General features: G+C 52.6%; 2 protein-coding genes across 25 annotated transcripts; one reads left to right on the top strand and one right to left on the bottom strand.

The window, feature by feature from the left end:
- Nucleotides 1–970: 970 nt before the first annotated feature.
- Nucleotides 971–13,422, bottom strand: BAG6 (BAG cochaperone 6). 21 transcript variants are annotated; one of them, XM_070418914.1, is made up of 26 exons: nucleotides 13,151–13,422; nucleotides 12,468–12,588; nucleotides 11,252–11,369; nucleotides 10,930–11,126; nucleotides 10,656–10,709; nucleotides 10,421–10,495; nucleotides 8,883–9,115; nucleotides 8,271–8,400; nucleotides 6,597–6,794; nucleotides 6,133–6,382; nucleotides 5,754–5,831; nucleotides 5,536–5,643; nucleotides 5,301–5,413; nucleotides 5,117–5,204; nucleotides 4,644–4,927; nucleotides 3,974–4,265; nucleotides 3,621–3,790; nucleotides 3,359–3,412; nucleotides 3,141–3,243; nucleotides 2,933–3,057; nucleotides 2,620–2,766; nucleotides 2,464–2,523; nucleotides 2,221–2,364; nucleotides 2,038–2,145; nucleotides 1,432–1,578; nucleotides 971–1,150 (listed from the first exon to the last, which is right to left on the bottom strand). In XM_070418914.1, the coding sequence occupies exons 2-26, from the start codon at nucleotides 12,573–12,575 to the stop codon at nucleotides 1,055–1,057; spliced, it is 3,480 nt and encodes a 1,159-aa protein (XP_070275015.1). In that variant the 5' UTR covers nucleotides 12,576–12,588; nucleotides 13,151–13,422; the 3' UTR covers nucleotides 971–1,054. The 21 variants fall into 21 exon arrangements, with proteins under 21 accessions (XP_070275015.1, XP_070275014.1, XP_070275016.1 ...); XM_070418913.1 differs by having other exon boundaries at nucleotides 13,187–13,422; XM_070418915.1 differs by having other exon boundaries at nucleotides 13,194–13,422.
- APOM (apolipoprotein M) lies at nucleotides 13,202–17,403 on the top strand. 4 transcript variants are annotated; one of them, XM_070418935.1, is made up of 6 exons: nucleotides 13,202–13,321; nucleotides 15,905–16,059; nucleotides 16,342–16,415; nucleotides 16,509–16,607; nucleotides 16,781–16,879; nucleotides 17,270–17,403. In XM_070418935.1, exons 2-6 carry the CDS (start codon nucleotides 16,007–16,009, stop codon nucleotides 17,293–17,295), a joined length of 351 nt encoding a protein of 116 aa, XP_070275036.1. In that variant the 5' UTR covers nucleotides 13,202–13,321; nucleotides 15,905–16,006; the 3' UTR covers nucleotides 17,296–17,403. The 4 variants fall into 4 exon arrangements, with proteins under 4 accessions (XP_070275036.1, XP_070275040.1, XP_070275038.1 ...); XM_070418939.1 differs by having other exon boundaries at nucleotides 13,255–13,321; nucleotides 15,945–16,059; XM_070418937.1 differs by lacking the exon at nucleotides 13,202–13,321 and adding an exon at nucleotides 14,187–14,218.
- The last annotated feature ends 53 nt before the right edge of the window (nucleotides 17,404–17,456 follow it).

Genomic DNA, 17,456 nt, shown 5'->3' with positions numbered 1-17,456 from the left:
TTTCCAAAATGATTGGGGGGGGCGGGGGAACAGGTTGGTTGCTTGTGATCTTGTGTCCTATGCAGCATAGTGCCTGCCAAGTAATCTGTAGAGTGGATTCAGTCAGGGAACTATCTGTTTGTTACTCCCTCCCATCGTCATCATTTTATTGTATCTTCAGGTTTTGGAGCTGGGCTCAGCCAGGCAAATCTTGTGCCAACCAGGGGAGTCGGCTGCTTACCAGTCTGCAGCTCATAGCTGGGCTGGTCCCATAGAGCTTCCCTCATGCATCTGGGGCCTTGGTGGGGCATTTGGACTTGTCACGTGACTCCTCCAGCTAGATGTTCTAGGAGTCATCGGATTTCTTAGGCCCTTGAGCCAGTGTTTCAGACCCTGGTGGGATATGCAAAGCTTATGGCCTGGTCTCTGCCATTGAGTGTCTCTGCCATTTCCTACTGGCCTAGCACTAAGCTAAAGTAGGGGAGGGGACAGCAACTACATCTCAAAGGCAGAAACAAAGAATTTGTAGCCGTGTCTATCACTTTGATCCCACCTACAAACAGTGCCTCTATAGCTGTCATGGGCTATGTCAACCACATGAGCAGTGGGCTCCTTGAACTGGGTAGACAAATTCTAGCACTGGTCAGTCTTGGTTGAGCTGACTGGCTGCTGCTGCTTGAGAAATGGGTTTTTACTGGACAGTTTAAAAGTCCTATGCTAGCATGCACCTAGAATATGTTTCTTCCATCTCATAACTCAGGTATTTACATGCAAAAGTATTTTGCATGAAAAATTGAAAGCAGGCTGTCCAAGACAGGCCTGTACATTTAAGTGTGCTACGTGAACAGTAAAACGTGTACATCTGCTCACGGCAACATGTTCAAAGCTATCTGGAATAGCGGGTTCCTAGGGATTATTCCATTTTAAAAAGTCAACTTCAGAGATTTAAGGGGCCCAGACTACGTAATGAACACAATTTACAGACAAAAGGGCCAGGAAAATCTGACTTTTATTTCTTAAATACTGTGAAGGAAGAGGGGGGGAAATGGTCCCCTGGTGAGGGAGGGGCAAAGAGCTAGGGATCCTCAGCAAAGGCCCGGTGGGCACTAGGGAAGCGCTGGGGGCTATAGTTGGGGTCTTCCTGCAGTCGCTTCTGTATATCAGCCCGGAGCTAGAAAGAGAACAAGCAGGTTGGAGGGCTTGGCCAAGGCCCTAGGATCCCAACAAACACGCAAGGCCATCCCTCAAGAGCTAACACTTCCCCACCAGCTAACACTGTCAGTAGCCCAATAAGGATCACTGAGCCTTCCCAGATGCCACTAGGGGAAAAGATCTTAAAAACATCAAGTAGTAGCCACAGACCAGTTCATCTCTGAAGGGATGTGGGGAAGAGGGACCCTAGCCCAACCCCTCCCACTAGACCATCCCTATTCTGCTTCAAGGTGGGGGCACCTGCTGCCTGTAGCTCTCCTGAACCTCTGGTGCCTCCAGGTCCCGGCTCAGGCTCTCAGGGCTCGTCAGGGGCCGAGCTCCGGCTGCCTTAGCTGCCCGGCTCACGGCCTCTGAGAGAAGCAGCTGGGGGCCCTCACCCTGCATCGTCTGGGGGACGGGGTTGGGAGGGAAAAGAGGATCAACGTCAGATCCAGTACCACCACCCAGCTCACCCTTTCCATGAGTCAACCAGTATCCACGCCAGGAGAAAGAAGGGAAATAGTCCCATGTGTTTAACAGCAGAAGTGCTGCCTTAATATTGTTTGGCTCTGGCCAAAACAGCATTTGAATGGGTTGGACTCACTCTTCAAAGCTATCTGGTCCATCAGAGGAAACCCACGGTAAGGAAACTGGGCCTTAGTCAGGGATTAGGGAGTTTCGGGTGACAGGGCTGCTGGCAAAAAGACTAATGGGGCAGCCACGAGCAAGTCTGAGTCTACAAAGGTTTCCTCATCAATTAAATGAGGGGGCTAAACTACAACTCCCTCCTTCCAGCTCAGTTTGTTTGATTCTAAGCATGACGGGAATTTGGATAAAGAGGGATCCTCAGGGAAGAGGCAAACCCACCTTGCGTCTCTTGGCGGGCATACCACTGAGGTAGGCATCGCTCAGGGGAGGCTGGGGTTTCACCTTCCGCTGGCTCTGAATGTCCTGCTGGATAATAGGGACCCACTCCTGGGGAAGAAAAAGATTAGGAAGTCATTGCCACAACTTTCAGCTGCCTCGGCCCACCGATCACCTGACACTTACTGGGGGGACTGCAGCTGCCCAAGGTTCTGTCTCAGCTGAAGCTCCATCCTGTTCCTCTTGAGAGCTCCCTTCAGGGGCAGGAGGTGGGCCTCGGGACATTGCCTCTTCCGCTGTTGTTCCCGGGGCTGGGGAAGCATTCTCCCTCTGCGGGTCAGACAGCAGGAAGAGTCAGAGTTCTCAACCCCCACACCCCACCCCCATCCTTCCATTCAGACATCTGGTCCCTCAACCTCTCTCTGGTACCTGAGGCTCAGGGGATGTTCTCTCTGATCCCTGAACTTCCATTGGCTCCTCAGAAAGTGGCTGTGAAATTGGACAGAGGAGAAGACAAAAGGCCCTCTTAAGTCTCTCCAGCTCCCTGCAGTCCCCGGATCCCACAGCCCACATCAGGGCCTTTACCTGTGGGGGATCACCAATCCTGCGGACATATCTGAGGATGGCATCTGGGCCCACAGGCATATGCTCCAGCACTACCTGAAGCCTCAGTCCCATCATAGTGGTCAGCCAGCTCACCAAGGACGGGTTCACCCCACGAGACATGCGACGCTGAGGGGCAGAAAGCAGACTCAAACACAAAACCCTCAACCAGCTTTTGAAAGGTATTAAAGGGTAAAGGATGGCAGTTTGGAGAAGAAAAATGAAACTGCAGGATACCAAAGAGAATGGAAACCTGAGGAAACAAAAGGCTGGGGGATCTGGGCGGGGTGCTCACAATTCGGCCATTGATGACAGCAGCTAACTCCATCTGCTGTCCCCCCAAGCAGTGCAGGTTCAGAGCCAGGCACTCAAACAGGCCCTGGTTACACAACTCCAGCAAACGGGCCCCAAATCCACTGTCTGTGGGCAAGACAAGGAGGGCGTGCTGGCTCTGCAGCCCTGCACACCACCACACCCTACTCCCCCGACCCAGCTGGCCTGACCTGTGCAGTGCAGAACGTGAGCAGCAATGCTATTGAACTGCTCCTGCAGAAATTCCAGATTCGTCCGGATGATGTCCACACCTGGCTGAACCTGCACCAAAGACTGAGAGACAAAACAGAGAACCAAAAATCAGGAACCCCAAGACACTAGGAGGCAGGAGGAACAGAAGCTATCCTACCAGACTCAGGAGAGGATGGGATGGGGACGGGTTACTCACAAAACTCTCCCGGACATATTCTTCTAGCCCAGTGATCAATGTGTGAGTTGCCATCTATGGGGGGGAGGGGGACACACACAGCACAGATTTAGATTCAAGTCCCAGTCCTCAAGACACTTCCTCCTCCACCCCCAAGACCAGGACTGCTTGGGCTGGGATAGTCACAGTTTAGGTGACAGATACACTGAGTCAGGAATTAGGTACTGAAGGTGAGGAGGAGGCGGCGGAGGAGGAGAGCTCTGGGACCCAGGCCTTCATTTACCCGGATGTTACCAGGTGTGGGCTCCTGGCCACCCAGGTAGTGCTGGTGAAAGAAGGATCGCAGCTGGGGCTGGAGCCGCTGCAGTGGCTGGAAATGCCCATGGAGAAGCATCACCACATCCACCATGGAGAAGTTCTGGCACAAGAGAGAGAGCAGGGCCCCAAAGAACCCTGTGGACAGTGGCAGAAGTTAGCAATGTCTTTATCACCAACCTACCCACCCACCCCAGTCCATCACCCTCATTCCACCTTAGCAATACCCCTAAAGACAGGTCATCTACCTTCCCCTGGCTGCCCTTTCCCGGAGAAGGCCAAGGCACGCCCCCCCCCCCCCCCCCCCCCGCCCACGCTCACCAAGAGCCCCATCAGCCCCAGGCTCAAAGATGTTGCTGGAACCACTGAGGCGCTGTATGAACGCGGCGATACTTTCACTGCTGCCGGCCCGAGCCCCTAGGGAGCCCAGCAGGGAGCTCAGCACTCCCTGCACCACCGAGGTAAAAAACTCTGGGGACAGGCTTTCAGGACCCAGGCCTCCAGGACTCCCTGCACCACCAGAAGGGGACCCTGGTGGGGGCATGGTCTGCTGCTCCGGGGCCAGAGGTGGAGGTGGGGGCGGTGGAGGGGGTGGAGGGGCCGTCTGTGTTGCCTGACAACAGAGAAGACATAAAGAACAGAAGATGAGGTGAGAATGGGTACAAGGACATAAAATGGCATCAGGAGGGTACAAACCAGAGAGGTTTGGAAAATGGGGAGCTCTACTCTGGTCTCGACCCCTTACAGCAGAACATGCATGGGCAGTACTGAGCAGCAGCAGGAGGCCAAGCAGCGCCTCTCCCCCTCTGAATGAGTTAGGTCAGAAAGCAGTGACACGAACGCTCCAAGCCCATTTTCCTCATCTCCAAAATGGGGGACTCAGCGTTAGTGGATCGCCAGGGTTCCCTCCCAGTGGTGACATAATGGCAACAAGACACCAGTGCCTGGCTGGGCAAAGAGAGGAAGAGCAAAGAGCAAGCCAGCCACTCACCTGCAAGAAGTCAGTCATGCCCTGGAGAAAGGCAGGGACACCAGGCATCGCCACGGTGATGGTGGGAGAAGCCATGCCAGGCCCTCCAGCACCTGGCCCTGCAGGCCCCAGCAGGTTCCCCAGGAGCTGAGAAAACTGCACATCTGTGGTGGAGGGCTGAGTGGGTGGGGGCTGGGTGGGGCCCCCTGGGGCAGGGCCAGCTGTGGTGGCCGTGTTCGTGGTGCCAGCACTGGCTGACGCAGTGGCAGGGGCTGGAGGTGGAGCCATTCCTGGGGTCCCCTGAGCTGTAGGGACCAAAAGCAGCAAGGTGAGATCTAAACAGAAACAAGGCCCACAGCACCTCCACTCCAGTCCTCTAGCAGGAAGGTAGGAATAAGCAACCCCGGCAAGAACTGGGAAACACCAGTGAGGAGGTCAGGGAGGGAGGGTCGCCACGGAAATCTCTGAAGTTTGAGGGAAGAACGAGGACTCACCCACAAGGACAGGCTGCATAAGAAGCTGCCCTACAAGGCCGCTCACCATCTGGGCCAAAGAGGCGTTGGTACCCAGACCAGCACCCTGCTGAGAGAGAGGGGCTTTTGGCCCTGCCCTTTCCATGCCCCACCACAGGACTTCACCCCCAGGCACCCCTAACGAAACTCTCCCACCCTTACTCACCAGAGTCCCCGAAACGGGGGGCCCCCCAGGATGGGAAGGCCGAGCCTGTGGAGGTGTGGGCCGGGCAATCACCACCCGGGTCGGGGCTGCCGGGAAACCTGGCCCCTGCTGTCCTGTGCGTGGCACAGGGGAGAGACCAAAGAGGGCTGAGGGCCGGGCCCATGCTCGCCAGCCAACAACACCCGCCACCATGGACCATGGCCCTCCTCCCAGGCCTCCCTTTCCAGGTCATTACCTGTGGCCGCGGAGGCAACAGCTGCCACCATGGCCTGATGAGTGATCTGGTGGGCGACGGCGTGCATGAACTCAGGGGGCAGGGAGGGCAGCTGGATGAGGGTGGAGCCTGGGGGGCGGGTCTGATGTAACCTTGAACCTGGACCCCTTCAACCCACCCAATTGGCCCTACCCCTTCTCTACCCAGAGCTCAGCCTGCTCTGATGCCCTCACTCTTACCCAAGGTCTGTCCATGACCAGGGGGTCCCAGGGGTCCAGTGGGAGCACTCGGAACTCCACCAGGTTGTGTGCCAGAATCTGGGAAGGGAGACAGAGAGAGTGGTCCTGAGACAAGTGGGGCCAAGGCCTGACTGTACCCTCCTGAGATGGGAGTCCTTCAGGCCCCCATTCCCTGCCTAGAATACCTGCCTGCCTTTCCCACCATCTAGACGGGGAGGAGGTGCTCTCTCTCCATGTAAACAAATTTCCAAGGACAAGCAGTCCCTGCTCCTCCCTACCCTCACCACACACACACACCTGCTCTGACCCCTCTGCTACCACCAGCAGCCCTGGCCTCCCCCTTCCTCACCCTCACACCCTCGCACCAACCCTAATTCACCTTGAATGTTCATGTGCATCATGACCACGGGTTCCACGCTCTGGTGGGAAATCCGGATGACCCTCGGGTGGCTGGCGGTTGGGGGAGGAGCCGGCCCTGGGGGAGGCGCCCCCTCAGTTGACTCGACAGTGGCAGAAGAGGGAGCCAGGGGTGAGGCCTGCCCTGGACCAGGGGGAGATGCCTCCGTACTGGGAGTCGGAGGGGGCCGAGTCCCATTCCCCGTCATGGTCACAGTGGTCCCCACGTTGATCTGGAGCAGACAGACAAGTGGGACAGAAGTGAGAAAAATACAAGAGGTTAACCCAGAGCACTACCCCATGACGTATTTCTAAAATCTCCCTTATCCTTCCTCATCTGTTTCCAAAGCCTCCTCTCCTCCTAACCTCCTTCAAGTCCAATAGCTATCCCGGGTCATTCCACCAATAGCCCTCCATTCTCCCTCGGGCCAGGCTGGCCCAACTCACCTGGATGGGGATGGCTGCCTGCTGGAGCACCATGGGGGTGGTGTAGTGAGACATAGGCCGGACCACATGCAGGTGTCGAGGGGGTGCACAGGCCAGATTGCAGCGCAGGTCAGACAGTGCCACAAAGGTGTTGCCCAGCAGCCGCAGGCTCTCCCCTACCAGGTTGATTAAGCGCTGGTCTTCCTCCCGGCCCTCTTGCTGTAGCCCCGGCCAAAGGCAAGAGGGAAAAGAAAAACACAAAAGGCAGAAAACATCAGGCTGGAATCCACCTTACTAACCAAAGCAACACCTGAGAATATCACACCCTCTAAACCAGCGGCTCTCAACCTGTGGGTTGCGACCCCTTTGGTGGTCAAACAACCCTTTCACAGGGGTCGCCTAAGACCATCCTGCATATCAGATATCTACATTATGATTCATAACAATAGCAACATTACAGTTATGAAGCAGCAACAAAAATAATTTTATGGGCCGAACCGGTTTGGCTCAGTGGATAGAGCGTCGGCCTGCAGACTCAAGGGTCCCGGGTTCGATTCCGGTCAAGGGCATGTACCCTGGTTGCGGGCACATCCCCAGTGGGGGGCCTGCAGGAGGCAGCTGATCGATCTCTCTCATCGATGTTTCTAACTCTCTATCTCTCTCCCTTCCTCTCTGTAAAAAATCAATAAAATATATTTAAAAAAACAAACAAACAAAAAAAAACTATGAACAAATTCCTATGCACAATGCACATATCTTATTTAAAAAAAAAAAAAGAAAAAGAAAATAATTTTATGGTTGGGTCACAACATGAGGAACTGTATTTAAAGGGCCAGAAGGTTGAGAACCACTGCTAAACCTTTAGGTGTAGCCTTGGAAGCTTCTGCAGTTACCAAATCTTTGAAGAATTCTATTGTATACACATAGTTTCCTATTAAAACAGACTTTACAGTGAATCAATGTCATCATCTACTAATCTCCCTTATTTTATAAACTTCCTAGCCCTAGCCAGTTTGGCTCAGTGGATAGAGCATCAGCCTGTGGACTGAAGGGTCCCGGGTTCAATTCTGGTCAAGGGCACATACTTTGCTTGCAGGCTCCTCCCCAGCCTGGGTCCTGGTCGGGGCTTGTGCAGGAGGCAACCAATTGATGTGTTTCTCTCACATCAATGTTTCTCAGTCTTTCCCTCTCTCTTCCACTCTCTCTAAAAATCAATGGAAATATAGCCTCGGGCCCTGGCCAGTTTGGCTCAGTGGATGGAGCATCGGCCTTCGGACAGAAGCATCCCGGGTTTGATTCTGGTCAAGGGCACATGCCTGGGTTTCAGGCTCGATCCCCAGTGGGGTGTGTGCGGGAGGAAGCTCAACGGTGGTTCTCTCTCATCACTGATGTTTCTATCTCTCTCTCCCTTTCCCTTCCTCTCTGAAATCAATAAAAATATATTTAAAAAAAGAAAAAGAAAAATATCCTCAGGTGAGCATTAAAAACAAATAAATAATAAAACAACTCAGGGGACAGAGAGAGTGGGTCCTGCAAAGATGATCACCTATCCTGAAAGGGAGGGGAAGGTCACTTACAAATCTAGGGAGAAATCATCATCTTGCAGATAATGTCCTTGTGGGGAGAGGGAGCTGTGTGTCAGCAGGCTCCACCTGGGGAGAGCTGGGGTGAGGGGGAGGGGGCGGGCGGGCTCACATTGTTGTTGTAGTCCGTGCTGGCAGCAGCACCCAGAACCTCATAGTAGCGCTGCAGGAAGGGATGAAGGCGGCTCTCAAGTCGCTGGAGCTCCTGGAGCACCTCGATGTACTCCGCAGGGGAAGGATGGCTGTGGGCAACCCCAAGAGGCAGTGAGCCAAGGCTTTCCTCCGTTCCCCCGTCACGGCTGACAGGGACCACATGTGCTGTCTCTCCTGGCCTCCCAGAACCCTGGCCCAACCCCTCCCTGGCCTAGCAGAGCCTGTTCTTTATCCCCGCCCATGGGAAGATGGGGAGGAAGATAAACTGTCTCCACCCTCCCCACTGCACAGCCTGCACCCACAATGGCAAGATGCTGACTCTAATAAAAGATGGGGCCCCTGTGAACACAGGGGAGAGAACCGTGATCAGGAAGCAGCACTTGGCTTTCCTTGCCCCAAGGAGAACAGTGCAGGTCAGCTGCCCAGTCCTACTCTACTCCAGAGCCCTCCTCAACCACAACCACCTCCACTTAGACCTCCAAGAAATCCTTCCTTCCCCATCACACCTCTCCTGTTCCTCATCCTCCACTCAGGACCCCAACCCCCTCCCAAAGTGCCCTCCATCTCTCACTTGGGTGCACTGGTCTCTGGGACAGGTGTTGGGCCCGCTGGGGCTGGGCCAGGAGTCAGCTCGGGGCTCTGGGCTGGGGCACGCTCCTCCACTTCTGCCTCCATGGGCTCCCGAGAAGGCGCTTCGCTTTCACTCGGATCTGATGGCTGAGAGCTCAAGGCTCCTGGTTCCGGGGCCACAGTCGGTGTCTGTGCAGGCGGCTGACTGGGCTGTGCTTGGGGCCCCCCTCGACACTGAAGGTGGGGGAGAGTCAGGGTACCAAAGGCAGGATGAGCCTGCTGCAGGGGACTGCTAGGTCAAAGGAGCCTGAGTGGACAAAGTGCTCTGGAGGCAAGGCTTTGCATGTGTATATCGGATTCCCTAGCAATCACTCTAAGACTTAGACAAGTCAGAGGCCTAATACCTGAAATTCTTGCAAATGAATTACTAACAAAAAGTAGAGATTATGGTTTGCTAACCTCCACAAGAAGAGAAGAAAAAGCCACAGGTTGCAGACACAGCAAAAACTAATGAAATTTGGACATTTCAGTATCAAATATCATAATTAAGAAATTAAAGGTCCTCCCTTGGCCAGTGTAGCTCAGTTGGTTGAGCATCGACCCACACCCAGAGGTCCCTGGTTGATTCCCGGGTTGCGGGCTCAATCCCCAGTAGGGGGCATGCAGGAGGCAGCCGACTGATGGTTCCCTCTCATTTTCTCCCTCCGTCTCTCTAAAGTCAACAAAAACATGGTTTAAAAAAGTAAGTAATTAAAGGCCCTGGCCGGATATTTCAGTTGGTTAGAGAAACCTCCCAATACATCAAGGCTATGGGTTCGATCCCCAGTCAGGGTACATACATATAAGAATCAACCAACCGCCGAAACCGGTTTGGCTCAGTGGATAGAGCGTCGGCCTGCGGACTGAAAGGTCCCAGGTTCGATTCCGGTCAAGGGCATGTACCTGGGTTGCGGGCACATCCCCAGTGGGAGATGTGCAGGAGGCAGCTGATTGATGTTTCTTTCTCATCGATGTTTCTAACTCTCTATCTCTCTCCCTTCCTCTCTGTAAAAAAATCAATAAATTATATTTTTTTAAAAAAACCGTGGTAAAATATACATAATGAAATTTACCATTTTAAAAAAAAAAAGAATCAACCAACAAATGTATAACTAAGTGGACCAACAAAATGATGTTTTTCTCTCTCTCTCCCCTTTCCTCTCTCTAAAATCAATAAATAAAAGTTTTAAAAAATTATAAAATATGAAATCCTTTTTTAATTGAAAAAAAAAATGCCAGGAGAGTTATCTGACAAGTGTAAAACAAACTTCCCAGACACCAGTCACCAACAGGATTGGCAGGAACAAGATAGCCTCACATAGATACTTTTTTCTGCCCAAAGAAAGAAGACTGCAGAGAAGAGACCAGATTAGAAAGGAAACGGCCAAAAAAAAGAAAAGGAAAAAAACAAAAAAATGAAAGGAACCAGGCAGTCATGCTTTCACTCCCAGGCTGAGACAAGGGGTAGGGAGGATGGGGAGAGAGTGACAGACCACTTACCTCCATCCGGGATAGTAAGGTCTGTATATCCCTGATCATGTGCTGAGCCATCACCAGTCGTACCCGGGGTTCACTCTATGGCGAGAGAGGGAGAGTCAGGGCAAGTCTGAAATACAGCCACGAGCTCCAGAGCCCACTGAACCAGGTCCCAGCATCTCCTCAGCCAAGTCCAATCCCACCTCATGGCCTCCTTCTCCCAGATCCCCTTCCCTGACCCTCCCAGGCCCCGTAATACCTGCACTGGGGCCTGCTCCATGTTGATGTGAACATCCACAGCAGAGCCGTCACTCTGGGGAAAGGGTAAGGGAAGTTGCTCTGGGAGAAGCCAAATACTAAGACTCCCACATTTCCAATTCATTCTCCGGAAACACATCCCTTTTCTCACGTCTGAGGCCATTCGGAGACCACAGGGCCCTCCAAACCCAATCTAAATACTGAGCTCTTGGCTGCTACCACAACCAAAACGATCCTTCGCCACAAAAACCACCCCAGGTGGAACACAAGCTTACAGGAAGATTGAAGGTTCCAACCATGACATAGCTGTTGGCATTCCGGTCATGAACAGAGGCCCCAGGCCCCCGAGTACCAAGTGGGGGTGCCCCACCATGGGTGGCTGAGGCAGACCCTGTCCCAGAAGATGCCCCAGAAGGGAGCTGAGTCTGAGGAGGTGCACGTTCTACCAGGTGGATAACCTTGCCCCCAACATCTGCAAAAGAGAAAGGAAAAAAAAAAAATATATATATATATATATATCTCAGGTAAACCCATGGCTTCAGCTCACCCCTCTTCACAGCTGCCTCAAACTCCGAACTGCTTCCCCCACCCCCTTACTGTATTCCTGGAGCTTCTTATCATCCTGCAGAACGCGTCCCTGATAGATGAGCCGCTGTTTCTCAGAGGGGATGCTGACAGAGGCAGCAATGTGCTCCTTAAATTCCTTTACATTCATCTGCACAGAAGGGACAAACAGGTGTCAGGGAATGGAGGGAGAGGAAGGACAGAGGAGGGACAACTGACTCGTAGGGGTGAGGGGTAAAAACACCTCATTATAAAATCACTACCCATTTCTCTTAATTGTGAGATAATGATGTGCAAAACCCCAAACTAAGACAACTCCCTGTCAAAATACTGACAATAAACTGCATCTTCTAGGCCTAGGAGAAAATTACATGGCTGAGAAACAGAAAAGCCAAGTGATAATCTGTTCACTCCTCTGCCTGGCTCACAAGGGAATGTGTGTCTAAAGATACGGCTCCCCAAACACAAAATGATACAACTCTAGGCTCAAAGATAAAAGCGATGACGAAGAAGATGGGGTGGACAATCAGGTTAAGGAAGGAAGACTCAACCAAGAAGGAGAGAAGGGAGCAAAAAGAAGGCTATTTTTCCTAACCAGACAACTTCCTCTTGGGAAGATTCAAGTGTTTACACACATCTAATCACAAAAGCCTATATGGTTTTCTGAAATACATGTATTGTCATGTTTTAAAAACCATGGGCCAACCCCTCACAATTTTGTCTCCCAGTATTACAGGCGCAATGACATTGATAGTTGTGCCAATGCTGTTAAACCCAAATGATTAAAATTATACCACACATATTAGTAACTCCACTCAACACTCTATTAGGCCTCTACCTGCATTCTCACCTTTAAAAACAAAGTATAGACCTAACCAATTTCTGTTTTCAAGACACACTTGCGTTTGGAGTCTGTGTGTTCTATTTTCCTTCCCAAAGGCCGGAGCCATGTCTATCCCTCTGAGCTGCAGTTCACTCCTGATGATGGCATACAGACTCCTCCTTCCTCCACATTTCCCTCTGCACTGAGTTTTATTGAGGTGGAGGAAGGCAGCAAAACCTAGCTTGTTCAATAGAAACCATAGCTTCTTACTCAACAAGACACATCAAAAAATGTTCTGTCTAGAATATGAACAAAGAAAGCAATGGAAGAGAAGTTGAGGACCGGAAAATCAGGCTGTTCTCTCAGGTTAAAGGGCCTACAAGAGGAAAAGTTAATGGATGTCTTCCAGAAGTACCGGGGTCTCACCTGGGCCCCCACAATGAAGGTCCGGGTCTGAGAGTCCAGGGTCTTCACCAGCACCTCCAGGCTGTCAGGCTCCTCCATGGTGGTACTGGTACTGTTATTGGGCTCCATGGCCTACAGCTCTCTACGGAAGAACAGAGGAGAGGCCCGCTGTCGCCCAGAGCGGATTTTATATACCCAGAAGCCTCCCCGGCCCGAGTCTCCGCCCCAGTGCCTACATTTCTCCCACACTAGCACACACTCACACCCACCCCATCCCCCTTCTGATTCCGGGGCAGAGGGAAAGAAATGCAAAGGGTAGGAGACGACGCCAAAGGAAGCTGGAGGACGGGAGGTGGGAGGGGCCCCACGATGCCAATCCCAAGAGTGGGCCACTCGGGCTAGGGAGCAGGGAAGCAAGGAAGCAGGATTCCAGTGTCATCACCGGTTGCGAAGGGCCCAGAAACGCTGGGACAACGCGAGAAAGAGGGGGGGAGGGTCGCATTACACTCTGCGAAGAAAGTGGTTTCGCGCAGGCGCGCCACGCCCACGGAGCCCGCCTAACTCACGACAGACCCAAAATGACGGACACTCACGGGGGGCCAGACCGGTTAGCTGACTGCCCCCCTCTTCCGCCTTCTTTCGGAGTTCCAGCAGAGCGTCGCAACCAACACACATCAAATACACACACCACCTCGCGGACCCACCCCCGACTTCCCCACGGTGCCGTCACTTCCGGTCACCTCCAACCTGCCACCGACGGCCACTTCCGTTTCCCCGATAATATTTGGAGATCGCGAGGCGGAACTTCCGGCTCCCCTCAGGTCCCCAGGCTTCACTTTCGTGGGGCACGACAAGAAAGTCCACGGCCCCAAACAGTGAGTTCCTGAGGGCGAGACGGGCCGGGGCCGGCCTAGATGGGAGGGAGCCGAGCACCCCGAGGAGCCGCCGCCGTCGCCCGGGGGACCGTACTACGTCTGCGTGCGTCGCATTACGCATGCGTACACACAGGCACCGCCCCACCCTCGCTGGCGCCGTTCCTTTCTTCCGTGCGCGCGCTGGAGCTATAGGAGATTGAGGTGGCCACTGTAAATGCCTGGAAAAGAATTTCCAGATGAGACTCTATGACTGCCTCGAGAAGCTCTGGACGGAGATATAGGTGTTGGGGTTTGGGGACTAGAGATTGTGCCTCATTAATCTGTGTTAAGGTCTTGGCCGGCAGAGACTTTGAGGCGGCACTGTCCTGGCCACCTAAAATCCCGTCCCCGTCTTCGCCCGCGCCGCGCCACTCCTGCAGCGGCTCCGGAAGTCACCCTGTGCTGGGCGGTTGGGGCTGGCTCGCGAGCTGTCTTCCGTCCGGTCGTGTCGTTGGGCCTAATTTCGGTTCCGTCCGGTGGGCGTTTTGCGGAGTGCGGGTGCCGTGTTTCTTACCGGCGGTGCGCGGCCGAGGGAACACGTTTTTCAGAAGCTAAGCGTTTCCTACCTCTCAGGACTTCTGTCCCCCAAAAACGGCATCTCCGAGGTTGGGAGTTGAGAGCAAACGAAGTCCGACCGGACCGAAACACCAGATTCCGGCCGTGGGGACTTGAAGGGGCCGCCACAGGGTTTCTGCAGGCCGAGGTCCGGGGTTACTGCTCCGCCGCCTTCGCCCCCCGCCCGGCCCTTCCGGGGTTCTTGGTTTATACCCGGGTCCCACTACTGTCAGTCCAGGGTTTCACGTACTGTCACGTTTATAAGTCATTCAACAGGAGATGGTTATTACATCCCCTTATACAGTGAGTACAGCTAGGGAACTGACAGATGCAGGCCTACCGGACTCCCTGGGTCAAGCACCGCGTTACTGCCCCAGTACATTTTTTAGTTTTTTTAAATAAAAAATGTCAAACATTACCCCAAAAGAAAATAGCATACTGAGCCTTCAGATACCCCAAATCTTAAGCCTCACCTCTCAGGACAAACCTTTTTTTTTTTTTTTTTTTTGGCAGTCTATAAGTTATAATTAAGTAAGTCCCACATTTCATTCCATTAACTGCTCAACCCTCTTGGTACTATTATTTGGGACTGTATTACCCACCAGAAACTAATAATCACTTTACAAGCATCATTTCAGCGAATATTTACTTTGGACTTGCCAGGTATAGGCTTTTGCAAAGGGCTTTATATGCATTATCTCTTAATCCACTGAGATTGATGATTTGCTCATTTTAAAGATGAAAAAGCAGGCATAGAGATTAATAAATAGAGTTGGGGCTTGAACCCACTCTGCCCAGCACCAGTGTCTATCTGTCCCCCTTAACCACTAGATTATGTAGTTTCTTATAGTAATAAACATGGAATGAACTGTGTCAGTGAGCTTTTCTGGATGGTGTACATATTATTTCCCCAATTATAAACCAGAGAAAAAGCCACCCATCAGGCATGCCTCAGAACCTGGTTCATATCTGTCCGAAAGCACTTATCAGGTTGTGTTACAATGATTTGTTTACACAGCTAGTTCTCCTTAGACTGACTTCTTCAGGGCCAGAGACTATGGCTTATTCATTTTTATGTCCCCAGGGCTTAGCCAATTCCTGGCAAACAGCTGAGACTTAATAAAAAGTTTGCTAAGTGAATGAATGAATCCACCTCTCCAATGCTGCACAACACAACAGATACCCAGCTCAGATAAAGACCACCATCTCTGCCTGCAGGGCTCAGCTCTTCTGATAATTCCCAAAAGACCCTGGACATGCCAGGGTGTGTTGTAGAGTGGCTGCATCTAGAAGAGGGGGAGGAAGGGCCAAACACTGTAAGTAATCAATGTTTGGAAAACAAGGTTGAAGTTACTCATTAGCAGGAAAAGGGTCAAGGGTCAAGGCAAAGGGGCTGGAAGCAGAGTGGACTGACCAAACAGTGGGGAAGAGAATAGTTAAGGCACCAGCCACTCCACGAGGAACATACCAGCTCCCTGTTGCCTGAAGATGTTCCACCAAATTTGGGCAGCTCTGCTTTACCTCTATGGCATTCTCCTTAATTCCATCTACCAGTGCCCTGAGCTGAGTCAACTGACAACTCAGGAAGTGGATGGGAAAGAGGTATGGACTGAAAATGGGGGGGGGCGAAACTTACAGTGGGGGCTCTGAGGGACTTGAGTGGGTGGCCTAGAGTGACGAGAAGCTACATTGTGAAAGGAAGGGAGGAAGAAGGTGTGAATATTGTGAGGATAAAAACAAGGAGAAGTAAAAATATATTAGTACTTCGGCCATCAATGTGGAGACATGGTAGCATTTGGGGTTGGAGGGGTACTCGGGTTGTTGAGGGCAGGAAAAGAGGAAAAGTCATTTAATGACTCCCTGTCGTGGATCCAAGTCTAGTTGGAAAAAGGCAGCCGGTACCTCCACACGAAGTCTTGCTGTCCTGACAGGTTGGATGGATCCTGCAGTGGGACACACCCTCTCTTGCTCCCCTTGTTGTCTCCCCAGTTTCCAGAGCCCCACCTGGGCCAGTGGCATTTTATTGCAGGGGCAGCTCCCACCAAGGAGGAGTTGGCAACTTTTGACCCTGTGGACAACATTGTCTTCAACATGGCTGCGGGCTCTGCCCCCACGCAGCTCCAGCTTCGTGCTACCATTCGCACGTAAGTGGTGAGGAGGCAGAGGTACCAATAGGTACAGTCTCTGCCCAAAGTGTGAGCACCTACCCACAAAGAGTTGGGCTCATTGGCATATCCACTGTTCTTGGCCCACTGAGTTCGACGGTTCTGTTAGTTTTCATCTGGAGAGATGGGCCTAACCCTTGGTAGCTTGAAACCCAAGGTGACTCAGGCTTCAAGAAGGAATAAAAGGGAATAAATAAAGGTTGGTACTGTGTGGTTGGGGTGTCATTCAATCTTTCTTTCTCGCCACCACCACCTCTGCAGGAAAACTGGGTCCTGTGTGCCCCGGGAATGGATCTACCACCTGACTGAAGGGAGCACAGATCTCAGAACTGAAGGTTGGTTCTCTCCAGCCCTCCCTCTCTCCAAGTCCCCTGGCTGGCTTGTTTTGCATCTCTGTCCTAACACTTCCCCCCAACCCATCCTGACAGGCCGCCCCGACATGAAGACCGAGCTCTTCTCCAGCTCATGCCCAGGTGGAATCATGCTGAAGGAGACGGGCCAGGGCTACCAGCGCTTCCTGCTCTACAGTGAGTGAGGTGGCGAGGCAGCATGGGCTGGAAGGAAACCGGGAGGGGCAGGAGAGCCCCTCACTCTGGACCCTGTGATGTCATCCCAGGAAGGGCTGGGTGCTTCCAGGTCCTCCCCAGGGGTCTTGCTAAGTAGAGGTGCTGATTGGCCTGGCCCTGCTGTGCCCTTTCAGACCGCTCGCCATACCCTCCTGAGAAGTGCGTGGAGGAATTCCAGTCCCTGACCTCCTGCCTGGACTCCAAGGCCTTCTTACTGACTCCCAGGAAACAAGGTAAGGGGACAAAGTCCCACAGAAGAGAACTAGGACTCACCAAGTCTGCTGCAGGTGCTGGAGGAAAGGGACTCAAGTGATGTCACCAGAGGGCAGGACCAAAGGCTGATACTATCAGGGTGGCTGTGTTCATATCCTCCATTTGTGTTACAGGTTGTGATGGCACCAGAGGAAGCCTGGATAGGCTGTGGGCTACTCAAGAGAGGTTTCTGAGTTTGCAGTAGATGCAGGGGGGAGAGTCAGACACAGAGGGAAATAGGCCGCAGAGGCCTCTTCTTTGACAGGGGAGGAATGAGGGAATGCGTTCTCCCCCACCCGTTACCAGCAAGCTTGCATCTCTTCCTGGGTTTCCTTCCTTCCCATCCTCTTCTTTCTCCCTCCTCCCACCAGAGGCCTGCAAGCAGTCCAGTGACTGACCTGTGGCTTCATCTGTGCCCCCAGATGTATTTGTGGGACTAAGATTGTGGTGAAGAGAAGCCGGAGGTGCCCTTCTAAGAGTAATAAAGACGATTTTTCAATCCTCATCACATGTTGGGGTTTTTCTCCAGACATCAATCCCACTCCCATTTCAAAACTC

Source organism: Myotis yumanensis, unplaced genomic scaffold, assembly GCF_028538775.1.
Source record: "Myotis yumanensis isolate MYYU_CA2020_CCGP unplaced genomic scaffold, mMyoYum1.0.hap1 SCAF_6, whole genome shotgun sequence".
Classification (NCBI taxonomy): Eukaryota; Metazoa; Chordata; class Mammalia; order Chiroptera; family Vespertilionidae; genus Myotis; species Myotis yumanensis.
The sequence above is the reverse complement of the archived record's forward strand: the minus strand, read 5'-3'. Positions and strand labels throughout refer to the sequence as shown.